Source organism: Cyprinodon tularosa, unplaced genomic scaffold (assembly GCF_016077235.1).
Source record: "Cyprinodon tularosa strain WSP-4 unplaced genomic scaffold, ASM1607723v1 ctg4, whole genome shotgun sequence".
NCBI classification, from domain to species: Eukaryota; Metazoa; Chordata; class Actinopteri; order Cyprinodontiformes; family Cyprinodontidae; genus Cyprinodon; species Cyprinodon tularosa.
This window is the reverse complement of record NW_024039118.1, coordinates 1,642,881-1,666,593: the sequence shown is the minus strand read 5'-3', so window position 1 is coordinate 1,666,593 and position 23,713 is coordinate 1,642,881. Positions and strand designations below refer to the sequence as shown.

General features: G+C 37.8%; 2 protein-coding genes across 7 annotated transcripts in view; one reads left to right on the top strand and one right to left on the bottom strand.

Moving 5' to 3' along the window:
- hacd1 (3-hydroxyacyl-CoA dehydratase 1) overlaps nucleotides 1-23,713 on the top strand; it is a 31,561-nt gene that overhangs the window by 956 nt on the left and 6,892 nt on the right. The window contains exons 2-5 of the mRNA XM_038297892.1: nucleotides 6,907-7,024; nucleotides 7,104-7,122; nucleotides 7,233-7,321; nucleotides 8,794-8,915. Of these exons, the coding sequence (XP_038153820.1) occupies nucleotides 6,907-7,024; nucleotides 7,104-7,122; nucleotides 7,233-7,321; nucleotides 8,794-8,915 (348 nt within the window). The remainder of the gene's footprint in view (nucleotides 1-6,906; nucleotides 7,025-7,103; nucleotides 7,123-7,232; nucleotides 7,322-8,793; nucleotides 8,916-23,713) is intronic.
- On the bottom strand, nucleotides 10,030-18,391 carry LOC119791667 (retrovirus-related Pol polyprotein from transposon opus). Of its 6 annotated transcripts, none has more exons than XR_005281889.1 (6): nucleotides 18,222-18,391; nucleotides 18,083-18,146; nucleotides 11,861-17,871; nucleotides 10,844-11,698; nucleotides 10,705-10,768; nucleotides 10,038-10,493 (listed from the first exon to the last, which is right to left on the bottom strand). XR_005281889.1 is itself a non-coding variant. In XM_038297890.1 (4 exons), exons 3-4 carry the CDS (start codon nucleotides 15,522-15,524, stop codon nucleotides 11,870-11,872), a joined length of 2,496 nt encoding a protein of 831 aa, XP_038153818.1. In that variant the 5' UTR covers nucleotides 15,525-17,871; nucleotides 18,083-18,146; nucleotides 18,222-18,391; the 3' UTR covers nucleotides 11,690-11,869. The 6 variants fall into 6 exon arrangements, 2 of the variants coding, with proteins under 2 accessions (XP_038153818.1, XP_038153819.1); XR_005281890.1 differs by having other exon boundaries at nucleotides 10,040-10,493; nucleotides 10,844-11,353; nucleotides 11,603-17,871; XR_005281887.1 differs by having other exon boundaries at nucleotides 10,039-10,493; nucleotides 10,844-17,871.

Genomic DNA, 23,713 nt, shown 5'->3' with positions numbered 1-23,713 from the left:
ATTCAGGCTCCACTGCCAGCAATGTATTCAGTTTGCACTTGTGAAGTTATTTTAATGACAAAGCATATGTTGGTGCATCTTGTGGAATTGGAAAAATGTACTTATTTTTTTCCCCAATTACTGGACTGACTACTTAAATTTTAATGTCAATGTCTGCTTTAAACCTAGGGCTGGGCGATAAAACAATAACAATATGTATTGTGAAATAACTTTTTCTCGATTAAAGTATGAGTCTACCGTGATGGAACTTCTTTTTTTTTTTGGTAGTAGCCAATCATAATTAGGAAATACTGTGACAAACCAATAGAAACAGAGCCAGGTCAGGTTAGGTTGACTTGTTTACATACAGCACAATAATAGCAAAGCGGCCCACGTGTATGTTTGGGCTGCAGCATAAAAAAAAAAAATAAATGTAAAAAAAGAGCATTCCTTCTGGAGAGAAACCAACAGAGAAAAGGAGGACATTATTGAAAAGAAGGGCCCAAAAAGTTTGGCAATTGTGGAGGTATTTCGTGTATTTAAAATCAGATGTAAAACAGAGTAGTGTGCACTGTAAATTATACAGAAGGCATATTCCTGGAAATACCACCAATCTTTTTTTACACAAAGGATTTAAAAAAAAAGTTTTTATTTTTATTCTGTTTAATTTGTAAAAATTTGTTTTACTTTTTAAAAGAAACTATATGAAAGAGTGAGACTCTTTTTTCATAGCATTTTTATTTGATACTGACGGAATTGATGTGTCCTTGTTACACTTGGAAGTGTTTAGATTTACATTTTCCCTTGTTTATTGCCTCACGATTAAAATATGATAGCATTTTATTTTATGTTGTCTTTGAAAGCTGCTTTAATGTGCACTGATTTTTCACAAAAAGTTTTTATTATTTGTCATGATGGGTACACTAGAGGTGACCCAAATATGCAGAACACCACTAGACGGACACTGGAGTAAAAGTTCAACAAGTTTATTTTGTCACAAAGCACACTGAATGACTGGTTCTGGTTCGGGCCTGGAATCTGGTTCATCGGAGTCTGCGTGAGAGACAGTTCAGTTAGCGTAGCACTCAGGAGCTTGCTTTCTTGATTGTTACTGATTGTACCTTGAGGGTTCTTGTAGGGAACTTTGAGAGGGTCACTGTTGGATCTGGAGAGGAGTTGATCAGCTGAGTCCGCTAGCTGCTTCAGCATCTTACTTATAGTTCTGAACGGACCTTGGCCTTGGGTTTTCCAGCTCTTAGTCCTGAGCTGCTTGGAAGTAGTGATGGGCTATCTGAAGCCAGGCTTCGAGGCTTGTACCGAGTAATAAGGGGGCGTGTCAATGAAGCCCCGCTTCGAGGCCTGTGTTGTCTTGTTGAAAACCACGTGACTGGCAACAAACGAGGCCTCGCATTGCATTGGTCACGTGACTGCTTCATTTTGCGTGTCGGTTTTCAAAATAAAAGCGCGATGAATCCTGTTGCTTCGTGGGTTGTAGTAGGTGGTTTGGTATCGGCAGAACAGTTTTCATCAGCAGTGGTTTAAATGGAGCCGTCAAAAAAGAGAAAAACCTCTAATATGTGGGAGTATTATGAGATGACAGATCACAATCACAATCTGAAACAGTGAAAAAAGTCCTATTCCTAAATAAAAATAATTAAACCTAAAATCCAGAAATTTCTATATTTTCTTTTGTTTAATCAGGAGATGCATCAGAATCACACATCAAAACCAGACTAAAAGCCATTAGAAGAGGCAAACTATGTGTAACTTAATATTAAGAATCAGAACTAGAACTCCTAGATGATTTTAAACAAATTCTGTCTTTAAGGAAGCAAGTTTCAAGCTCAAAGTTTCCAGAGTCTGCAGCAACAGTCACTCAGTTCTCAATACATTAAAGTAACACATATCTTCATTGTCTAATAAGTCCATGACATAAAAGAAAACCACTGATGGTCAAGGATTAGATTGGCTACAAATCATTTTAATCATTAAAACATGACAATTAAATAGGATTCTCCTCTTACTAAACATGAGTTTGATGAAAACTTTGTGACAATGTTGCATTTCCTAATATTTGGAAGTATGATCCAACTGAGTAACAAGGCTGTTACAGTTTCACCAGCAGATGTCACTAGTGAGTGATGAATGAAGCATCGAGTAATGAACTTTTTTCAACACTTTGCGTTGGAAAGCTTCATTGCTTCATGAGGCTTCACTTGCCCATCACTACTTGGAAGTTCACTGAGGTTCTTCAGGTTTGGCTCTGAGGGTCGGCTCGGCAGGTTAGCTCTTCCTGAGCTTCACAGAGGAGAAACAGGTTTCCTGGAAGACAGAGACAAGGGTTAGAATCCAGACTGGATTCAAAGTCACTAAGATTCTCAGAGAGTCTAGGCTTAGGCGCTGACCAACTGGATCAAAACTGCGGCGTTGAGGCAAGGTCTGAAGACAGCTTATATAGTGGATCCTCTGATGATCTGATGGGCTGCAGCTGTGCAGGAGGCTCACTCAGAAGGATCCACGGCGGACTCTGCTGGAGAAAGGTGGAACTTCTCCAGCTCCCAACATTATTATTATTATTCTGTTTTATTTCTTATTATTTAAAAAAATCTATACCAGGAAAGAATCATAGAATTTGCCTTTTTGTGTGTTCCTTCAGCACATCTGTTATGTTTAACAGAAAAAAAAAAATATTTAAATCAAACAATTCGATTTGATTTCACATCTCACTAATGAGCTACGGAACATTTAAACTTTACAAATATGGTGGGGGGGGGTTTTATATCGTGATATATATCAATATCGCCTGAAATGAAAAACAATATTGTGATATGTATAAATATTGTCCAGACCTATTTAAACCTAAAACAATTTGTTATTACCTTAGAATAAATGTAAGTTTTATTTATTGGAAACACAATTGGTTATGCAGCATACCCATACATTGCATATGAGTTCCCGATATAAACAGCCCTTTTTGCTACTGTTGTTGTTTGGTTTTTTTTTGTAAATTTCCAAACAATTATGCTTTACTTTGTGTTGTTAGTTAGATAAAATCGGGATAAGTTACATGGACATTTTAGGGAGTGACATAAAATATGAATAAATGTGAATGGTAGTGACTTTTACAAAGATAAATTTTGAAGCTTAAGTTTAAATTGAAATTGTAATCAAAACAAAATTATACACTAAAGCTCTGATATAGGCATATATTTCTCTAAATCTTGAGAATAACTAGTGAAGAATTAAAAATTCTAGAGTTCTTCCCTCCTTGTATTATTTAAAAGTTGTTTTTTAGATGTGTGTCATATTCTCTAAATAACTTGTTCTGGTTTCTTCATTTATTTTTCATTGGTTCTATTAGAAATAATTAACTATGAAAAATGTTGATGTGCTGAAAATTTATTTACCCAGTCTAAGGTCACAAAGTTGTGGTCTGTTACGCAGATCAGGAATAAAATTTTAACATTACCTCAGTCTCGCTTTTAAGTTCAAAGTTTTACCAAATCTTTACAAAATTTTCTTTACTGAACTTTCAACCTCAAATATCTATAAAAATATTTTTTTCAACAGAAAGAAAAGAAATCCTACAAAAGAGTTTTGCAGTGAACTCTATAAAACACTTTACAGTTAATCACACTTTTTGAGTTTCTGTGTTTTTGTAACTCAAAATATAAAGTTGCCCAATAAACTGTTACAATATTAAACATAAAATTTATGAAAAGTGATATAATGCTCTGATATACTCAATAAAATTATATAATGCTACATTTAAGAAGGTGAACTAGGCTGTTATTAATAATGCTACAGTCCATCCATCTTCTCTCGTTTATCTCTGGCAGTCAATAGGCAAGAAGGGGGTGTACAAACTGGACAGGTTGCCAATATGTTGCAGGGCAACACAGAGACACACAGAGTCATACATGATTACTCAATTTAGAGAAGCCAATTAAACTAACAGTTATGTTTTTGGACTGAGTGAGGAAGCCGGAGTACCCGGAGAGAACCAAGGCTTGCACAAAGAGAACATGCAAACTCCTGGCAGAGACCCCAGGCGGGAATCAAAACCAGGACCTAATTACTGCAAGGCAATAGTGCTAGGAACTGTGGAGCCCCAAGTATTACAGTTAAACACACAACCCTTTTCTTATATGGAGGACCTAGAGAGTCTCTGAAATAGATAACCAGCCATCTCATATTTAAATCATGCAATTTGAAATACAATTTGAAAAGCATCTTCTAATTACACATTTGAAATTAAATTATTAAGGAGAATTGTAAATTGTATTTATTAATCCATTATTACATACTGGAATTTCAAAATGTATTATCAAATCCTGTTTCTAAATTAAAATTTAAAAACAAAATTTATTAATCTGATTATAAATACCTTTCCTAATCACACATTTAAAAAGGTTATTCCATTTCCATTTTCTGTTGCCCTTCTGGTACCAGAGATCACTGGAAAGCAGTTTAACTCTCTCATTGTTGAGACTGACACATCTCGTTAACAAAATGACCAATGGGGGAGCTGGCTACATCTGAGATGCAACTGTGATTGGTTAAAATGGTTCTAGTGTGCTGAAAACCAGTTTACCTTTACTGTGACCCTTCTGGGGCCACAGTAAAGGTAAATGTCCAAGCAGAATCTTAAATGTCCAAGCAGAATCAAGAAAAATTGATTAATGCATTTATCTTAAGCAGAATTGATAACTGAAACAGAGTTTTCATAGGTTTGCCTTAAAAGTCGATCAGCCAGCTGCAGCTGATCCAAAACGCCACTGTCCGTGTTCTCACTAGAACAAAGAAAGTAGAGCACATCAACCCAGTTCTGAATTTCCAACACTGGCTCCCTGTAGCTTATAGATAATAAACAGACTTTAAAATCCTTCTGTTAGTCTTTAAATTATTGAATGGATCAGCATAACAGATTTGTTGTCAGTGTATCAACCCCCCAGACCGCTCAGGTCTTCTAGTCCAAGCCTACTCTGTCCACCCAGAACTAGAACCAAACATGGAGGAGCAGCATTTAGTTCCTATGCTTTATAATCAGATTTATCAATTGTGTTTTTAAAATTTTCTTTTAGCAGTAGGATTTGAAAATACATTTTCAAATTGCACTTTTTAATAATGGATTAATAAATACAATTTATATACAATTATTTTATAATTCAATTTAAAATGTGTAATTATAAAATACTTTTCAAATTGGATTTCAAATTGCATGATTTAAATATTAAATTTGAAATGGCAGGCTTTCTGCCTCCATGTCAGAAAAGGGTTGTGTGGTTTTCATTAAAATATCAATTTAAAATGTAATTAGTCACATCTTATTAAGTGAATTAAGAGAGCTTAGTTTACCTTACAAGAACCATAATTTAATACCAATGGAAAATGTATTTAGAGTTTTAACTGTAATAATGTTTTTTTAAAAGTTCATGTTCTTAAGGGTAGCATCAAATTATTTAATTATACCAGTGCATTATTTCACTGCTATTCTTATAACCTTCATGTTTAATATTCCTATAATTTAAGCTTACTTAAGTTCTTTAAGTAGGATGGTGTACCAGCACCGTACTAAAGGTCATTGCAAGTCTTTTAGTGCAACCACTCGCTAATCATTATAAATGTATCAAAATGTTTTATTTTATTAAGGCACATTTTTATATCACTATGAACTCTACATTATGTAGTTTCATCAGCCAGCAGTACCTGCTCACATATCCATAAACTTGACAACAAAATCCAAATACTTTTACAGCTTTTCCTCCCTTTGCTAATCGATTAAACTTTCAGAATCAGAAGGTTCCTCAAAGAATTCATCTTTTTTTCAGATTTAAGCCAGGTAAAACTAAAACTTTTCCACTTGACGAGTTTTGAATAGAGCATATTGATTGACAAAACAAGTTTTTTTGTTTTTGTTTTTATGGTCTTAAATACTAAATATAGTTTTTCTCTTTTACAATTTTGGCATAATTACTACTCCCTGTGGGTTGCTCTGTCAGCTAAAGGAATTATTTAGAGTCTTTATGATCCAGTTAACTATAAATAAATTACTAAATTAGTTGATGATCATTTCAATAATCGATTAATCACAATTGATTGTTTCAGCCCTAATCTATTTCTTCTTTTATTTTACATTTCATCTTAGACTCTTCCTCTTACCTTTGCACCTTTACTGGTGATAACTGACTCGCTCAGCTTGTTTGAGCTCAACTCTACCTGTTTACTTATTCAGAACATGTGCAATATCCTACCATCACTCATTTCGTCTTTTTTTGGCAAAAGCTTTGATTAATAACAAACACTCTTTCGTATCCCTAATAAATGAATGTATACATACATATACATGTGTGTGGTAGTGTGTATTGGCAGTATAAGGTATTAGCCATATCAAGTATGTGAATGTTTCACTCCAGGCTCTCATTGTTGAAAACTTGCTTGTCCAGAGCCCACTGTTGCAGGGCTTTAATGTTAATGATGTGTGAAATAGTGTTTACTTGCATACAAGGATTCACGCTCTGGCTGCCAGTCTATCTACCCTTCGGTGTGATTCAAAACCCACTTTAATCATATTACTGCCACCTAATGAGCTTTATTGAGAAAATCAGTGTCTACTCATGGTAAATGTGACCCCAACTGAGTTCAGAATTTTGGATAAACTGTAATTAAATTGCAAATGCAAATAATTATAAATTCCTATTTAGAACTTTTTCTTTTTTTTTGGGGGGGGGGGTTATACATTTAAATTACAATATACATTATAAAATATATCACCTAATTTTAAGACTACTGCAATAGATGTATGCAATTTTGTTCCTTTCTCTAAATGTATGAAAAAAATCATTTGTTATCATTGCTTGTTCACTCTGGGGTCTAATGCAGCTTTTTTCTGAAAAGATTTATTGTTTTGGCTCTGTTTTTCTGCAGGTGGCTGGTGCTGGCAATCACAATGATGCGCTTTTACATCCAGAAAGGCACACATAAGGGTCTCTATAGAAGTATAGCACGGACCCTCAAGTTTTTCCAGACCTTTGCATTAGTTGAGGTAAGAATTGGTAGTATGAAAAATATATTTACGAGGAAAGAGACAGTTAGCTCTAATTACTACCCTCTGCTTCATTCAGGTCCTACATTGTGCTGTCGGTAAGTGAAGATTGACTTATTTTCTTTTAAATTTTTATTAATCTGAGCCCATATTATGCATTCCAGTTTATGCGCTAGTCTTGAATTTATTTCTTATGGCTCTCCGATAGGAATTGTGAGGACTTCTGTGATTGTGACCGGGGTTCAAGTGTGCTCCAGAATTTACATGGTTTGGTTTATCACTAGTAGCATCAGACAGGTAAATATTACAAGTTCTTTGCAAAGAGAATATCTACAAATTCTATTTTTGTATCTCTGTGTTAGAACCTACATACCACAGTCATGGCTAAAAGTTTTTTGCTTTTTTTTTTGGTTTTCCATTGTAGAAATGTTTTGTTTTTATAGCGCATATATTATTACCACCAAGCCAACTCCCTTGGTTAACAGACAATATTAGAGATTAGGTCACATTTACTAAGATTAACTTAAAAAAACGTATGGAAGAGCTTTTCATTCTGGACAAATACAGAATACATATGGGCAACTGTTATTCTATTGGTCTGATCTTTAAAGCTTCAGATTAAGAGGTGCAAATCTATGTGCAATTATTTTGTAGTATGTGCAGTAAGTGGTTGTGTTGCAGGTCATCTACAAAGGTAGTTGCACAATTGTTAAGACAAATAAACTGATTTGGTTCCACCCATTGAATTGAGAACATTGTGCGTTCTATAGACAGATTAGGAAGTAGCCATCAAAGAAAAATGTGGGGTTGGAGGTAATAATAATCATTTTAAAAAGACATAGTAGTGATAATACAGTATAAGTAGTGAATAATATTTATAGTGCACCTTGTAACATAATCTCAAAGTGCTACGATCAAAAGTAAAATAAAATAAAACATAACCACACCTCACATCATTAAATTTCAAAAACTTTTAAACTAAAAGAAAACTTATTTTATTAGCTTAAATATTAAAGTGTTCTTATATATATATATATATATATATATATATATTTTTTTTTTTTTTTTTTTATTGCTTTTCAAATGATAACCTAACAGAGCCATCCCTCATCAGTCTACCACCCTTATGTCTTTATTAACTCCTTGCTGTCATGTGTAAAAATCTTCTTTATTTGCCAAGGACTTGCATAGCAGAAACACTTCCCTTGATTTCAAAGCTTAGGGACTTTTACAACAAGTGTTGCAATCATCAAAATATAGCGACTATGTATTTTTTTGCCATCAACGTCCAACAAATTTTATTGGTCTGAGATTAATTAAATTAAAAGCTTGGTTATTGGTTTACGAAAATTAGGTTATGACCTCTAATTTTGCAAAACTGCCATTTCTCATTTTACTCTCAGAACTGTTAATAAAAACAAAATCAAATGTTTCGGTATCCCTTCCTTCCTTCCTTCCTTCCAAACTCAGTATTGTTGGCAACTCAACCCAACAGTGATTAAATGTTCATTTATTCTCTATTTCTGAACAGCTGGTCACTGATTTATGACATTCAATTATATGAAATGGGAGGATTTTGATAATCTCATTTGCCAGTCAAACTTGGTTTTCTAGAAATAAAAATGTACATCAATTGGAATTAAACTTTTGAATACTTCTTTACAATTACCAGTGAAGCAATCAAGTATTTGCAGCCAGCAAACCTAAAAGATATCTTTAAGCTCAACACTGAACACTATAACAGATTAAACCTGTACATTTTGTTGAAGATCCAGAATGAAGAAAGTGTACTCCTGTTCCTTGTTGTGTGGACGGTGACAGAGATTACCAGATATTCTTACTACACATTCAAACTGCTCCACCACCTGCCGTACTTCATCAAATGGGCCAGGTAGAGACGCTGTCAGTGTGGTCGACTCTAATGATCTATGATTAGAGATAATTAGAGTTGACTTTTTGCAAGCATGGGGGTCTGAATTGGTAATTTTACCTTGTGTGTGTATTAGTAATCAACCACCTCTTAAAAAGGGGTCACGCATGTTTTTTTTAGCATTTTAACAGGGGTTATTTGTCACTTAGAAGAATCTTAGAAGAGATCCATTGCATGTGTTTTAAACATTATTCTGTCACATATTTGAACATTTGCATCCCTAACTGTCACCAGGTAGAACCTATAATGCAGGAAAGCTACCGGTTGCAGTGAGAAGTCATGCTTTCCCTCTGCTGTACGTGAGCACATGATGTGGAGATCTGGCCTCACTGTAGCCCACCTGAAACTGGAGACGTTTGAGGGAACTTCAGACGCTGACATTAGTGTTTTGACACTGATAGTGGTCCAAATGAACTGATCTTGCTCACTGAGAAAGCCACCAACCATCTGTAGCAACAGTCTACCGAGCAATTTCCTACCCATTAAATCTTTGCACATTTAATTACATCACAGCCACAGATTTGTGTGCATTTTACTAGCGTTTGGGATTGCAGACCAACAGCAAGCAGCATGTAGTTATTTTGTTGGATAATTTTCCTGTTCTTATTAACCTCTCATTAAAAATAGTATGTCAGTTAATGCATTCAATAATTTACAAACATTTGCTGACGACCTTCTAGTCCTTGGGGGTTGAAGACCTTGCCACCATGATAAGCTTTAGCTCACTTCACAGATTCTCAATTGAATAGCAGTTAGAACTCGTTTGGCCAAAACTGTAGAAACTTACTGTAGAAATAAAAGAATACATTTAACTCAAATCAAGCTGAGGCTCTGGGTTAAAATGTACCTTGACCATAATGGCTGTATTTTCAGATTAAGGTGCTTGGATAGCCAAGCATTTCTATAAATCAGTTGCATGCCAATATCTGTCACACTGTGCTGATTTATTTTGTTAAAATGTTGAAAGCCACAATATTTTTTTCATTTTACAGTTTGTTTTACATTGTGTCTCTCTCCTGAAAGACACCAAACATATGTAGCACTATTTAAAGTGTAAAAGGACCAGATGGAAGAAAATCAGAAGACTAGAATTCGTCTACTGGAGCCGTTGTCAGTAATCAATAAACAACACAAAATAACTGCCTTCAATACCATGTATTAGACAAATTTAAAGTAAACAATACAAGACAACATACATAGAACCCAAAATAAATACAAAAAAATATATATACACAGTACTGTGGTAATCCTTTTGTTTGTGCACAACTGGTCTTAAATTCCCCGCTGATCAGTCCAGAGTCTGACCCGACACACATTCAGAAATCCATGGTTGGATTATCCAGATATTTAAGTTGAAGAATGTCCCAGCGCAAGTTGTTTCAGATGAAGAAGTGAATAATGGAGTGTATGCCTGAGTGGTGAGATGGAGGGGGGAAATGATACAGACCAGTCCACTGTGGAGTGATTCTTAAGGCTCTCCTGGCTCCAGCCAGTTTTCAGAAGCTCGCCATCTTTTTCCCTAAAAAGGGATCACCTGGCCTGTATTAAAATAAACAGGACCAGTAAATTTCCAGCCGGCTAGTTAACTAGACTTTTCAGTTTCACACAGAAATAAATGCAAAATCTAATCTATCAGACCAAATAAAGAACATTTATCTCATCATCTTAAAGTTAGATTACAACAATTGATCACACTTAGCATTTGCTGCCACCAAAATGCTAAAACAACAACATTGTGCTCTCTACTCACCAATTCCAATAAAAGATGAGAGTATGGCAGCTCCAAGGCTCCAAACTCACTGGATTTCTCGGATCTACATGATTTTTATATTGTGAGGTTAAACAGTGCATTACAAACAAAGAGAAACTGATTGTTTGGGAACACCAACCTGTAGCTCCTTTGTCTCCAGCTCTCCCCCTCACATCTGACTGGGGAAAGCTGGAGCAAGCCTAAATAATTGCCTCAGGTGTGTCAATTGGCTGCATGCACTGTGTGACTGACTGTCACTCTAACCAATGGGGCAGTAAGGCGGGACTAAGGGCAGTTTTCACCCTGGGTTACACCCTCCCCCCTTTAAATCATGCACGTCCCGTGACATGTAAACATTAAACAATGTGAACATTGCTGGAAGTGGTGGGTGTCAAAACTAAAGCATCAGACAAACTGTGCAATAAAGTTTGAACAACTGAAATAAGCGGATTGCCTAAAGTAGTATATTGAAGCCGTTTAGGCGCCACTCTGTGACGTGTTGATCGTCTTAGAGAAATGTCATCAATTTGATTTATGCCATCAAGGTTTGGGGATCTGTTCAAAGAAATTTCAGAATCAGGAACAGGAACAGTTTCACCAACGGGGCTGCCTGGATCAGGTAAGTCTTCAGGATGAGGTGGAACTTGTTCTGCAGAAACATCAGGTTGCTCTTTGACACTAGATTCTGGTTCAATTGATTCCACTTCAACAACTGACTTCAAACTCTCAGAATCTGAAAGAATTTCAACAGGTTGTTTTTCCACTGTAGAAACTGTGGGGACAACAGAGTTTTCTTCATCATCAGGAGGTGATGACTGTCTGAGTGGTTTCTCCATTTTAAATTCTAATGGAGGTGGAACTAGATAGAATGGAATCTCTTCTTGCTCACAGTTCTCACCTTCTGCAGAGTCCTCAGAAGATTCTTGACATTTCTTGGTGTGTTGACGTGTTTGGGGTTTTGTGACTGGAACTGTCTCAGTTGGTCTTTCAGCATCTGTCATGGGGAGAAAACCACATGGAAGAAGAAGGTCTCTGTGTAGAGTGCGTAGTGGGCCATCTTTGCACTCTGGTTTCACCGTATAAACTGGGAGATCCCCAGCACACTTCACCACTACAAATACATCTTGCTCCCATTTATCACAGAGTTTGTGTTTACCTCTGAGTCTCACATTCCGCACAAGTACTCGGTCTCCAACTTCCAGCTTGGATGGTAGAACTCGCTGATCAAACCGAGTCTTGTTTCTTTTAGCACTTCTGGCAGAGTTCTTTGATGCTATTTGATAACTCTCTTTCAACCGTGACTTCAGGTTCTGTACATACTGCGAATGTGATGGACATTTCTCTTCACAGATAGGAAGACCAAAAGCAAGATCAATCGGGAGTCGAGGACAGCGTCCAAACATAAGTTCATAAGGACTATATCCTGTCACTTCATTTCTGGTACAATTGTACGCATGAACGAGAGGTTTAACATATTCTTTCCATTTTGACTTCTGTTTTGGTTCAAGAGTTCCCAACATTGCTAAGAGTGTGCGGTTAAACCTTTCTACAGGGTTTCCTCTGGGATGGTATGGTGTTGTATGACACTTTTTAATTCCTGTCATAGCACACAGCTCTTTTATCAATTTGGACTCAAAATCAGATCCTTGATCTGTATGTAGTCTTTCTGGAATTCCAAAATAGATAATGAAATTGTCCAAAAGACATTTGGCAACCGTTCTTGCCTTTTGATTCGGTGTTGGAATAGCAATGGCAAACTTGGTGAAATGATCTGTCAACACGAGAATGTCTTTGGTATTGCTGGTATCAGGTTCAAGACTGAGAAAATCCATACAAATGAGCTCCAGTGGGCGTGAAGTCCGAATGTTAACTAGTGGAGCAGCTCTCTCTGTCAGAGTCTTTCGACGAACACAACGTCCACATGCTTTTATTTTCTGCTCCACATACATAGCCATTCTAGGCCAATAGAATCGAGCTCTAACAAGATCCAGGGTTCGCTCTATTCCCGGGTGGCCCATGTCATTGTGAAGACTATGAAGAACAGATTCACGGAGGTCTGCTGGAAGGACCAGTTGATATACATGTTGCTCATTTTCTTGCCGTTTCCTGTAAAGAATGCCATCAATCATCTCCAGTTTTGTAAATTCTCTAAGGAGAAGATGAAGTTCTGGAAGTTCACTCCTGACTGTTGGGGGAATTTTTTCACCTGACTCCAACTGATGGATAATTTCCCTGACAGTAGGATCAGCTCTCTGATGATCTTTTAGGTCAGAATGAGACATTGCAGGAACAACAGGAAGTCCATGTGCCTCTTCAGAGTAATCCACAGGAATGACATCTGCCCTGACAGAGAGTGATTCAACCAAAAGACTTTCAACTTGGGTCCGAACCAGACGACTTTGGCAGATTGCATCCATCACTTCAGATGACATCTCATTGTTGCTGTTGTCTAAAAGATGTTGTTGAGCAAACTGAGAGATGAGTTCCTGATCTTTATGTGCAACCTCATCTATGACAGGATTTTCACAGGGACGACGAGAGAGTGCATCAGCATCCTGGTTGTGTTTCCCTGCTCGATACTGCAACTTAAAGGAGAAAGTAGAAAGTGCAGCCAGCCAACGATGACTGGTAGCATCCAGCTTAGCTGAGGTTAGGATGTAAGTAAGTGGATTATTATCAGTAACAACTGTAAAATTTGCTCCATACAAATAATCTTGAAACTTTTCTGTTACACTCCACTTCAGTGCTAAGAATTCAAGTTTATGAGCTGGATAACGACTTTCGCTGGCTGACAACCCTCGACTAGCATAAGCTATTACCCTGAGCTTCCCCTCATGTTCCTGGTATAGGGCAGCACCCAGTCCAGTGGTGCTGGCATCTGTGTGAAGGATGTAAGGTAGTGCAGGATCAGCAAACCCCAGGACCGGTGCAGTAGTAAGTTTGTCGATCAGGGTATCAAAAGCCAGCTGACACTCAGAAGTCCACCTGGAACCAAAAGGTTGCTTTGGATCAAACTGTGGGCACTTAGAAGATTGTACTCTTGAGGGTTTATTAGTTGGGGGGTACCCACGGGTCAAATTGTTAAGAGGCTTGGCAATAGTGGCGTATCCTTTTATGAAACGTCTATAATAGCCAGTAAATCCCAGAAAAGATCTTAAAGATTTCAAATTAGTAGGAATTGGCCAGGATTTCACTGTGGAAATCTTTTCTGGGTCTGTCTCAACACCTTTTTCTGAAACTATATGACCCAAGTATCTGACAGAGGTTTGGAAAAATTTACATTTTTCCAAAGAAAGTTTTAATCCAAACTCTTTCAGACGATTTAGAACTCTCAGCAGACGGTTTTCATGTTCTTCAAGACTGTTTGAGAATATGATCAAGTCATCCAAAAAAACCAATACCTCTTTCAAATGCAGGTCACCCATACATTTCTCCATCAATCTTTGAAAGGTTGATGGTGCATTTGTAACCCCCTGAGGCATTCGGTTAAACTCCCAAAACCCAAGTGGAGTAACAAAAGCAGTCTTAGCTTTATCTGCTTCATTCATTTCAATCTGATAATAACCAGATTTCAGATCTAGCACTGAAAACCACTTTGATCCTCTGAGAGCTGTAAATGATTCTTCCAGGTTGGGCAAAGCATATGCATCTTTGACAGTTTGTAAATTAAGTTTACGGTAGTCAATGCACAGTCGAATGTCTCCATTTTTTTTCTTAACAACAACAATTGGAGATGAGAAAGGGGATTCAGATTCTCTGATAACACCAGCATCCAGAAGTTCACGTAAGTGTTTGCGAACAGCCTCTATATCTTGTGGGTGAATCGGTCTCGCACGATGTTTGAAAGGAGTATTATCATGAAGATTAATGTGATGTTTCACTTGCTTGGTACATCCAAAATCTAAATCATGATGAGCAAAAACTTCAGGTACAGCATTTAACTTTGTTATGATTCTTTCCTTCCATTCTGATGGTATTGGAGACTCACCAAAATTGATTTTCAAAGATGCTGTTGATGTTTTCTCAGCCATGTGGTTGGTCACATTATGCTCTGAGATGATACCTGCATAGGCTTCCAGTTCAGCAATGATACTTAAAGCTGGTATGGAAATGACTTGCTTTGTTTCATTGGAAACAGCAACTGGAACCTTATTGAGTGAGTCAGCTTGAAGTGCAACCAGACAGCTACTGACAACCAGGCCACCCGGCAGGCCTGAAACCGGGTGCCGAACAACAGCACACTGACTGGCTGTAGAAGAGAGCTTGGCACGACCCTCGACCACCATTGTGCAACCAGCTGGAATAAGTACAGGAGTTTTACTATGGAGAGTCACAACACCCAAATGATTGCCACAGTTCTGCTGATGCATTAACTGATGCAGAACTGTTTTAAACCCGTATGAGGTAGGTTGGAATGTGGGACAATCACTGGAACAAAACTTTTCATAGAGAATTTCAAGTGTATTCATCCCAATTAGTACTGAAGCTGGAAATCCGGGTCTCACATCAGGAACAACCAAAGCAAGGGTTTCAACTGTTAGTTCACTCCCAATAAAGTCTTTTGGAAAAGTTATTGGTATTTCAACATAACCCAAATATGGAACTTGTTGACCTGCAGCCCCTTCAACATGAAGTAGGTCATTTAATGAATGCACTGGATGATCTGAGAGATGCTCATTGAAGAAAGAAACTGGAATTGTAGTGACTTGAGAGCCGGTATCTAGAAGACATTGAGAGCTGTGGCCAGCAATATTGACTTCTGCTGTACATCTGGATCCGATTAATCCTTTTGGTAAGTTAATTTTGGTTTTTGTCTGCATCTTTGCACACTTAACAGACTCTCTCTCTGTAGGACAAAGTTGGTCCAGCTCAGTTCCTGTTCGTCCCTCAACAGGAACTGGAACTAGTTTAAATGTGCTGTAGGAGAGGGATTTTGTCCCTGTCTCTTCTGTTTGTCATAAAATATTTTCCACTTTGCACTGACCAATGCTGAATTGGGCTCATTATCACATCGAGGCTTGATATGGCCATCCTCCCCACAACGGAAACAAAACCCAGGTTTAGAGCTAGACATGCCGAATTTTACATCTTTAACAGTCTTTTTCACAATAGGCTTTGAAGTAACTCTTCCAGCAAAAGGTAGCTTAGTGCCCATTTGACCTGCTGTTAAAGCAGTGAGCTGCTGCTGTATTGCAGCCATCTGTTGTGAAAGCTGTTTAGTCATGTTATTCAGAGCAACACACAAGTTAGTTTCCTGATCAGTATGTGCAAACTGGACCTGAGACGCAACCTTCTGTTTAGTGGTTCCCAAATGATGCTTCATCCTCAAGGTCTTTGCTGCTTCCCTGTCCTCTTCAGTTCTCAGTAACAACAAAAGCTCAGCAAATGATGGTGGATTATTTTTTCTCTGTTTAAGTTGAAGTTCTGAGATTAAATTGTTGTCCCAGCACCCTCTGCAGAATTGGGTCAACAGTCGTGCATCCATGTCCTTCTCCAAATCACCTCCTCTCTTTACTGCACTCTGTAATACAACCTGCAGACGCTGCAAATAGGCAGACGGCTTTTCTCCACTGTCCTGATAGGTGTCCATGAATTTAACATACAACTCCTCTCCATCTTGAACAGTTCCATAAGCTGAATCAAGTTGTTCCAGGTATACTTTTGGTAATGTGTCAGGACTCAAATGTTTCACTATATCACAGGCAGGTGGAAGTAAACTGTCACGAATTATTCTGGTACATTGCAGCTGTGACATAGAGGGATCTTGAAGAACTAATTCAACACTTGAACGCCATGTGTCATAGTCTGTCTCATGACTTGGCCTGGGGACTTTTCCAGAGAATGCTCTCAGTCTATGGGATGTGTGCATATGCAGAGAGCTGTCCCCACTCCTAACAACATGCTCCACAACGTACCGTTGCACCTCAGGAGGATTAAGATCACCAGCGGAAATGGGTGTGGACCGCCTCTCCTGACTTGGCACTTCAGCTCTGTTGGAGACAGCAGAGCTGGATGGGAGAGGAACTGACTGTGAGAGGGATGACAGAGGAAAAGGGAGTTGAGTTGTGGCATGAGCTGATGGCTGCTGCCCTCCATCTTCATCTGCAAACTGTTCCTCTTTTGCCTTCTTTAGCACCACAGGACAGAACTCTGCAATAGACTGCTGTATCTGGGACATCACTTCTGTGAGGACTTGAGTGTAATTTTTTCCAGACAATTTGGCAATTTCTTGTAAATCATCCAAATACTTGTTTGTCTTTAAACCACCAACCTTTGAGGCATAAATCTCAGATAAACTTTCAATATGAAATTTATCACCCACACTTGATGTAAATGTATATGGTAATATTGGAGATAAGCGTGCTAAAGACAACCCAGAATCAAATTCAACAACCAACATTTGATCAAATTCTGATTCAGATGAATCAATGGTAAGTCTCTGCTTGATATCACCATACTGTTCAAGAAAAGCAATAAGTTCATCAGTGGGGTTCTCTGGGACTCCATCAATCAATACTGTGTTAGGGATTTTTAGACCAAGGGTTTCAAAAACCTCCATAATGGAAATTGAATTGGTGAGTAGGAACCTTATTTGTGCAACTTTGCTCAACTGTTTTCTATTGATTACTGATCAAAACAGCTCCTGGCTAGCTCGCCAATAATGTAGCACTATTTAAAGTGTAAAAGGACCAGATGGAAGAAAATCAGAAGACTAGAATTCGTCTACTGGAGCCGTTGTCAGTAATCAATAAACAACACAAAATAACTGCCTTCAATACCATGTATTAGACAAATTTAAAGTAAACAATACAAGACAACATACATAGAACCCAAAATAAATACAAAAAAAATATATATACACAGTACTGTGGTAATCCTTTTGTTTGTGCACAACTGGTCTTAAATTCCCCGCTGATCAGTCCAGAGTCTGACCCGACACACATTCAGAAATCCATGGTTGGATTATCCAGATATTTAAGTTGAAGAATGTCCCAGCGCAAGTTGTTTCAGATGAAGAAGTGAATAATGGAGTGTATGCCTGAGTGGTGAGATGGAGGGGGGAAATGATACAGACCAGTCCACTGTGGAGTGATTCTTAAGGCTCTCCTGGCTCCAGCCAGTTTTCAGAAGCTCGCCATCTTTTTCCCTAAAAAGGGATCACCTGGCCTGTATTAAAATAAACAGGACCAGTAAATTTCCAGCCGGCTAGTTAACTAGACTTTTCAGTTTCACACAGAAATAAATGCAAAATCTAATCTATCAGACCAAATAAAGAACATTTATCTCATCATCTTAAAGTTAGATTACAACAATTGATCACACTTAGCATTTGCTGCCACCAAAATGCTAAAACAACAACATTGTGCTCTCTACTCACCAATTCCAATAAAAGATGAGAGTATGGCAGCTCCAAGGCTCCAAACTCACTGGATTTCTCGGATCTACATGATTTTTATATTGTGAGGTTAAACAGTGCATTACAAACAAAGAGAAACTGATTGTTTGGGAACACCAACCTGTAGCTCCTTTGTCTCCAGCTCTCCCCCTCACATCTGACTGGGGAAAGCTGGAGCAAGCCTAAATAATTGCCTCAGGTGTGTCAATTGGCTGCATGCACTGTGTGACTGACTGTCACTCTAACCAATGGGGCAGTAAGGCGGGACTAAGGGCAGTTTTCACCCTGGGTTACACATACAGCTCACTACAACAGAGAGACATTATTCCTCTCACTGTTTGTTACATCCTTTATGATTCTAACTGCAAGAAGCCTGTTCTATTACCTCTCCCAAGTAGGTTATGTTTTTAGTCGAGATTTTTTGTCTGACTGCCTGTCTTTGTACAGGAGAACTTGAAAAGTTATGATTGAATTCTAATAAGATTTTTACTAAAGGCGCATCTCAGTCGAATGAATGGTCCATTACATGTTGGTAATGATCCACATCATAATCCGGATGTTTGAATTTTTGAAATGGTTCTTTAACATTATTTGGTGGAACAAGCAGTTCCCTCCTTAAACCAGAGGGAGGCCAGCAGTGACTATTGACAGATTCTTCATTTAAATTCAAAAAAGTCCAGAAGAATTTTACCGAAGACAAAAACACAGGAAAGGTGGGCCAGGCCTTGTTCGCAGTCTCTGCTGTCTAAAATAACACAGCAGAGTGAATAAAAAAAAGTAAGAGCAGGGAAAACACCAGAGGCTGCAGATACAAGCTGTGCCTTATTTATAATCTTATGAAAAGATTTTAAGGAAATTGCTACCAAAGGTGCACCTCATGCCAAAGTTTTAGCCATAGGTGGAAGTCACAATGTGGGGCAAAATTTACAGCTTTGTGACTCTGTGATCTCCAAGTACTCTTCTAGTTTTATATATCTTTTCGGGGCCAATCCAAGTCTTTGCAACCCATTTGTTCCATCTCTCACCCTGAGAAAAGGTTCTGCTCTCCTCCTCCCTTGTCCACCCACACTCGTCAGATCTTTGTTTAAGCGTGGAAGAGCCAGGCCCCTGGAGGAGGGCTCATGTTCAGCTGCTCCCATTTTTAAGACCTTCTGTTTTGGTCATGGAATGTTCAGTAGACTTTTTTCTCTCATCCGCAAAGACGCTCCCCTGAGTCCTTGCTAGTAGACCCCACTGATCTCAGACATCCCGGGTCATGCCAAGTTGTACTAGAGTGCACTGAAGTTGGTACATTTGCCTACAAATGTAAATATTGACAGTTCCTCAGGTTTTCTCAAGGTTTTCATTTGAAATTATTTTTTGTTCCTGAACATTGAAACATATTGTGCAACGTGTGTGTGTGTCTGCAAATGATGGAAATGTGGAAGAGAGGATAAATGGCACCACTAAAATAATTATTGCCAGCAGAAAAAGTGTTGATACAACCTAGCTCGAAAGCAATTACAAAGAAAGAGAAGACACAACACCTAAACAACTTAAAGCATTTTTAAAGGAATTATTTTACAAATAAAAATAAACTGTATGTTGTTAATGTAAATGTAATTATAGGTGTGTGCGGGAACTGTGAGTTAGACAATGTAAAATGTAAAAAGTAAGGAGTTTATTTTAATTTAATTAATAGACTCACAGGAAGTAGCACTTTATTGTGAAGTGGAACAAAATTATAAATGTGACAAATATTTGCTCTCAGCCTTCAGTGGCCAAAGTTTTACAGTAAAACCTTTGGATGCTGTTGCTGATCTAGACTATTCACTATGTTCCTATAAGCTTTGCTCATGTAGTGACTGATTTATTTTCAGATTTGCCAAATTCATTCATTGTATACCAATTTCACAGTCTTGTTCTCTGTTTAATTTAGCTCTACAGTATCTGGCATCTAAATTTGGCCCTTCCTAGACATTATTATTCTCCTAATCTAATCCACTCCAGTGTAGTTTAGGCACCACGTTAAGATTTATTGTCCTGCTGAAAAGTAAAGCTCTGCCTAAAACCTCTTATGTTTAGCCTCCAGTTACATTTTCTTTCCAGAATTGCCCCGTATTTAGCTTCATGAACTGTATCTGGACATGAACTCCAACATGTTTTTCTGTCCTTGCTAAACAAACAAAAAAAAAGATTAATCATACTGCTGTTACCATCTTGTTTTAATTCAGCGTTCAGAAGGATTTGCAATGTCTAAAACAGCCTTTATAAAGGCATTCTGTATAGTTTCAACTGTGACTAAGTTAAATACTTAACATGCATCCAGTCAAGGGCTCTGTTCGAAAACCTAGGACGCATCCTTAGAAGACCGGATTCGAAGGCCGATTACGTCATAGCGCGGCGCCGAGGCCTGGTCGGATTCCAAGAGTCCTCGTTATGCGGCCTTAAAATGCGTCCTTCTTTTTGCCCGATTTGAAGGACGGGTCTGATGTATCCTCTGTATTCTTGGATATCCCAGGATTCATTAGGAGACCAAGCAAGCTGTGATCAGAGGAAAGGTTACTTGGCGCCGAACAGTGGTGAAAATTGGAAGTTCAGTTTAATATAATACAACTCTGTGAATAGTTCCGTCTGAAATGAATGAAAATAGTTGTTTTAATGGTTATTGAGTCAGATATGTGGCGGTAATGTTTGATTTATCTAAAGGTTTTAATCTGTTACTGTGTAAATGGGTTTGGCTGTAATTTAAGGACAGATTCTAATAAATTTGCAGGGTGGGGACTATAAATCTGATAGGAGTTTTATCTTTTTATTGCTATTTTGCACAATATGCTTAACTTCGTATTTTTGTTGTTGAATATTAGAGATTTTGCAGATATATTTTTTATAAATATATTGTTTAGATTTACTTATATCTTTCTACCCCTTTTATAGAATAGAATAGAAAATCCCTTTATTTTCCCACAATGGGAAAATGTACTAACCTGACAACAGCCAGATGCATGTCTCGCTCCGCCTACTATAGGCTGGGCGGAGCGAGACATGCATCTGGCTGTTGTCAGGTTAAAAATTTACAGCAGCAGAAAGATTATTGAAAATGGTCACACAAATGTGGACCTTAGAAAAATGTATAAGAATAACATAATAGTGAAGAGTTAAAATATAAACAATAAAATACTGTAAAGTGTTTTAACAATATAAAACTGGGGAATAAATAACCAATATGCAGCTATGGACATTTTTACAGTAATGGATATTTGAAAATAGCAGCAGCATCAGAGATGTGCAAAATGACAGCAACATGTTATTTAACTGACTAAGGTTTCTATCATTACATTTGATTTTATTTGTTCCTGCTCCCGGCTGTTGGAACCTTTATTCCACTCTGGATTCTTGTGAGTGTAGTCTTTGTTCACTTCAAAATAAAAAATAAATAAATAAACAGTTTTGAAAACTTCTGTATTCATTCTCTTCCTGCTTTGTGTGTCAACGTTCACGGTTGCTAAGCAACAGAGCATACAGCGGTAAAACCCGCCGAAGGGTAGACCTGGTCGAATTTACAGCCAAAACTCTTCCTGGTCTCCTTATTTTCAAGGACTTCGAAGTATCCAGTCTAGGTAGACCGCGTCCTTGGAGGACCCGTCCTAGGTTTTCGAACAGAGCCATAGTGTGGTTATTGTTGTAAACTGTTGTCTGAGGTCAAATTACAGTCACAGTCTGATCCTGTAGCATGAGTAGCTATTAAAGAGTGCCAAACCAAATCTCTCTACTGCAGCTTCCTGTTAAGCTGCCGGTCAGTCCATGTGTGGCACAAATCATATTTATTACGAACCAAAGCTGATCATCTTATTAGGCTTTCTATATTTGCTAACCTGGCATGTTGATAAGCATTACACCAATAATCAAATCTTGGCTATATTTTCCCCCATTGCTGAACGTGCACTGTTGTCTCAGATAACATTTTCTGTCTGAATGCATGCCACAGTGTCTCAGGTCTGAAAGGAGTGTTTACACTCTGTCTTAGTTTGGTTTGTTGGAACTTTATATCAGAGGAGAGACATTTCAGCTCTTCCACACACAAACACAGCATTTTATTCGATCAGATAGAAAAGATTATAATTGATCAATTTTAGATTTAAACATAATCATTTCTATGTACCTCCAGGACCTGAACCAACTGATTTTAGTATATATGAACTACAGTTTGCCTGGACCTATTGATTATTTGCTTCTTAATCTGTTTCTGGTTAAACTTAAGTTTAACATCACAAGGCTGTTGACCTGCTTTCAACTTTCAACAGTGTTCTCTGTTTAGCTCTGGATAAACAGCAGCTGGTATCCTTATTGTATTTGTTGTTAAAAGGTGGGATCTATCTAATGCATGGTTTCTTTTAACATTGACTTGTAAGAGCAAAAAAAAAGGTATAACCATAATGATTTGAGTGAATTTAGCAAAGGCAAATTTATGGTGGCTAGCCGATTGGGTCAAGCATTTTTAATTCTGCTTCTGTGGAATTTGCTTGAGCTGCTGAAGGCAGCATCAATCAGAATGGTCCAAAGAAATAAAGTCGGATAAAAGGGAACCTTGTTATGAGAGACCAATGGATTATTAATGGGCATTGGCTGCATTGCAGTTGGTGGTTATGGCGACGCATAAACATTGAACCCTGCCCACTGCCCGAAGCACCAGCAAAGAACAAAGGACCATCAGATATGGACCAATGAGTAATTAAACAAGATGGTCTGGAGAATATTTTTTCCTCACTTCAGTCTGATTGCGAGGTGCAATTGTGTCTTTTGCCTAGGAAATACCTGGCACTGGAATAAACTATGGGTGGACAGGAAGCATGTGAGGACAGTAATATGCTTTTCTACGGAAAGTTCTAATTTGGCTATGTCCTCTGTGCAGCCATTGTTGCAAACTGTGAACTGAAGTGTACCGGTAAATGCAATATTTCGTAATAGCTGTAACTACTCTCAGCAGTACCATCCACCATTCCAAAAATAAATAATATATATACACCCATGACAGCTTTGAGGAGCACAGCAACAAGTTTAAGGTGTTGACCTTGGCTCCAATTTCTTCTGATCTCAATTTAATGTGCTGAACAAACAAGTCACACCTATTAACTCCCCAAGGCAAAGCTAAAAAGACTTAGAAGATCTTCTGCGGACATCTTTAGTACATTTACCATACATCCTCAGGGGACTAGTTGGAAAAACAAATTGCTTTGCAGGTTTTGAACATGTTATTCCTGGTCTCTGTAAGTCACAAAGAACAACTACTTCCAGCGTACTCTGATAGGTCAAGTACCTAAAGGTAATTTCAATACAACAGGAGCAGATAACTGGGGATTAGGTTCTCAGCGGCTATAGCATATCTCCTACAATTTAGTGATCCACCAGAAACCTTAATATACTACAAGCATAGATAAACATTGGCCATTCTCTTTCACTAAACACAGCTGGTCAACCTGTATTCCTAATTCAATAAAGGAAGCTGCAAATTTAGTCAAAAGGCTGAAAGTTTTGCAACCGTCCCCAACATGACTTCTTTAGTTATGCTCTATCTTTAGTTTGTATTTTTATTTACTCTACAATAACTAGTCTTTTTTTTTCTGTTACCAAATT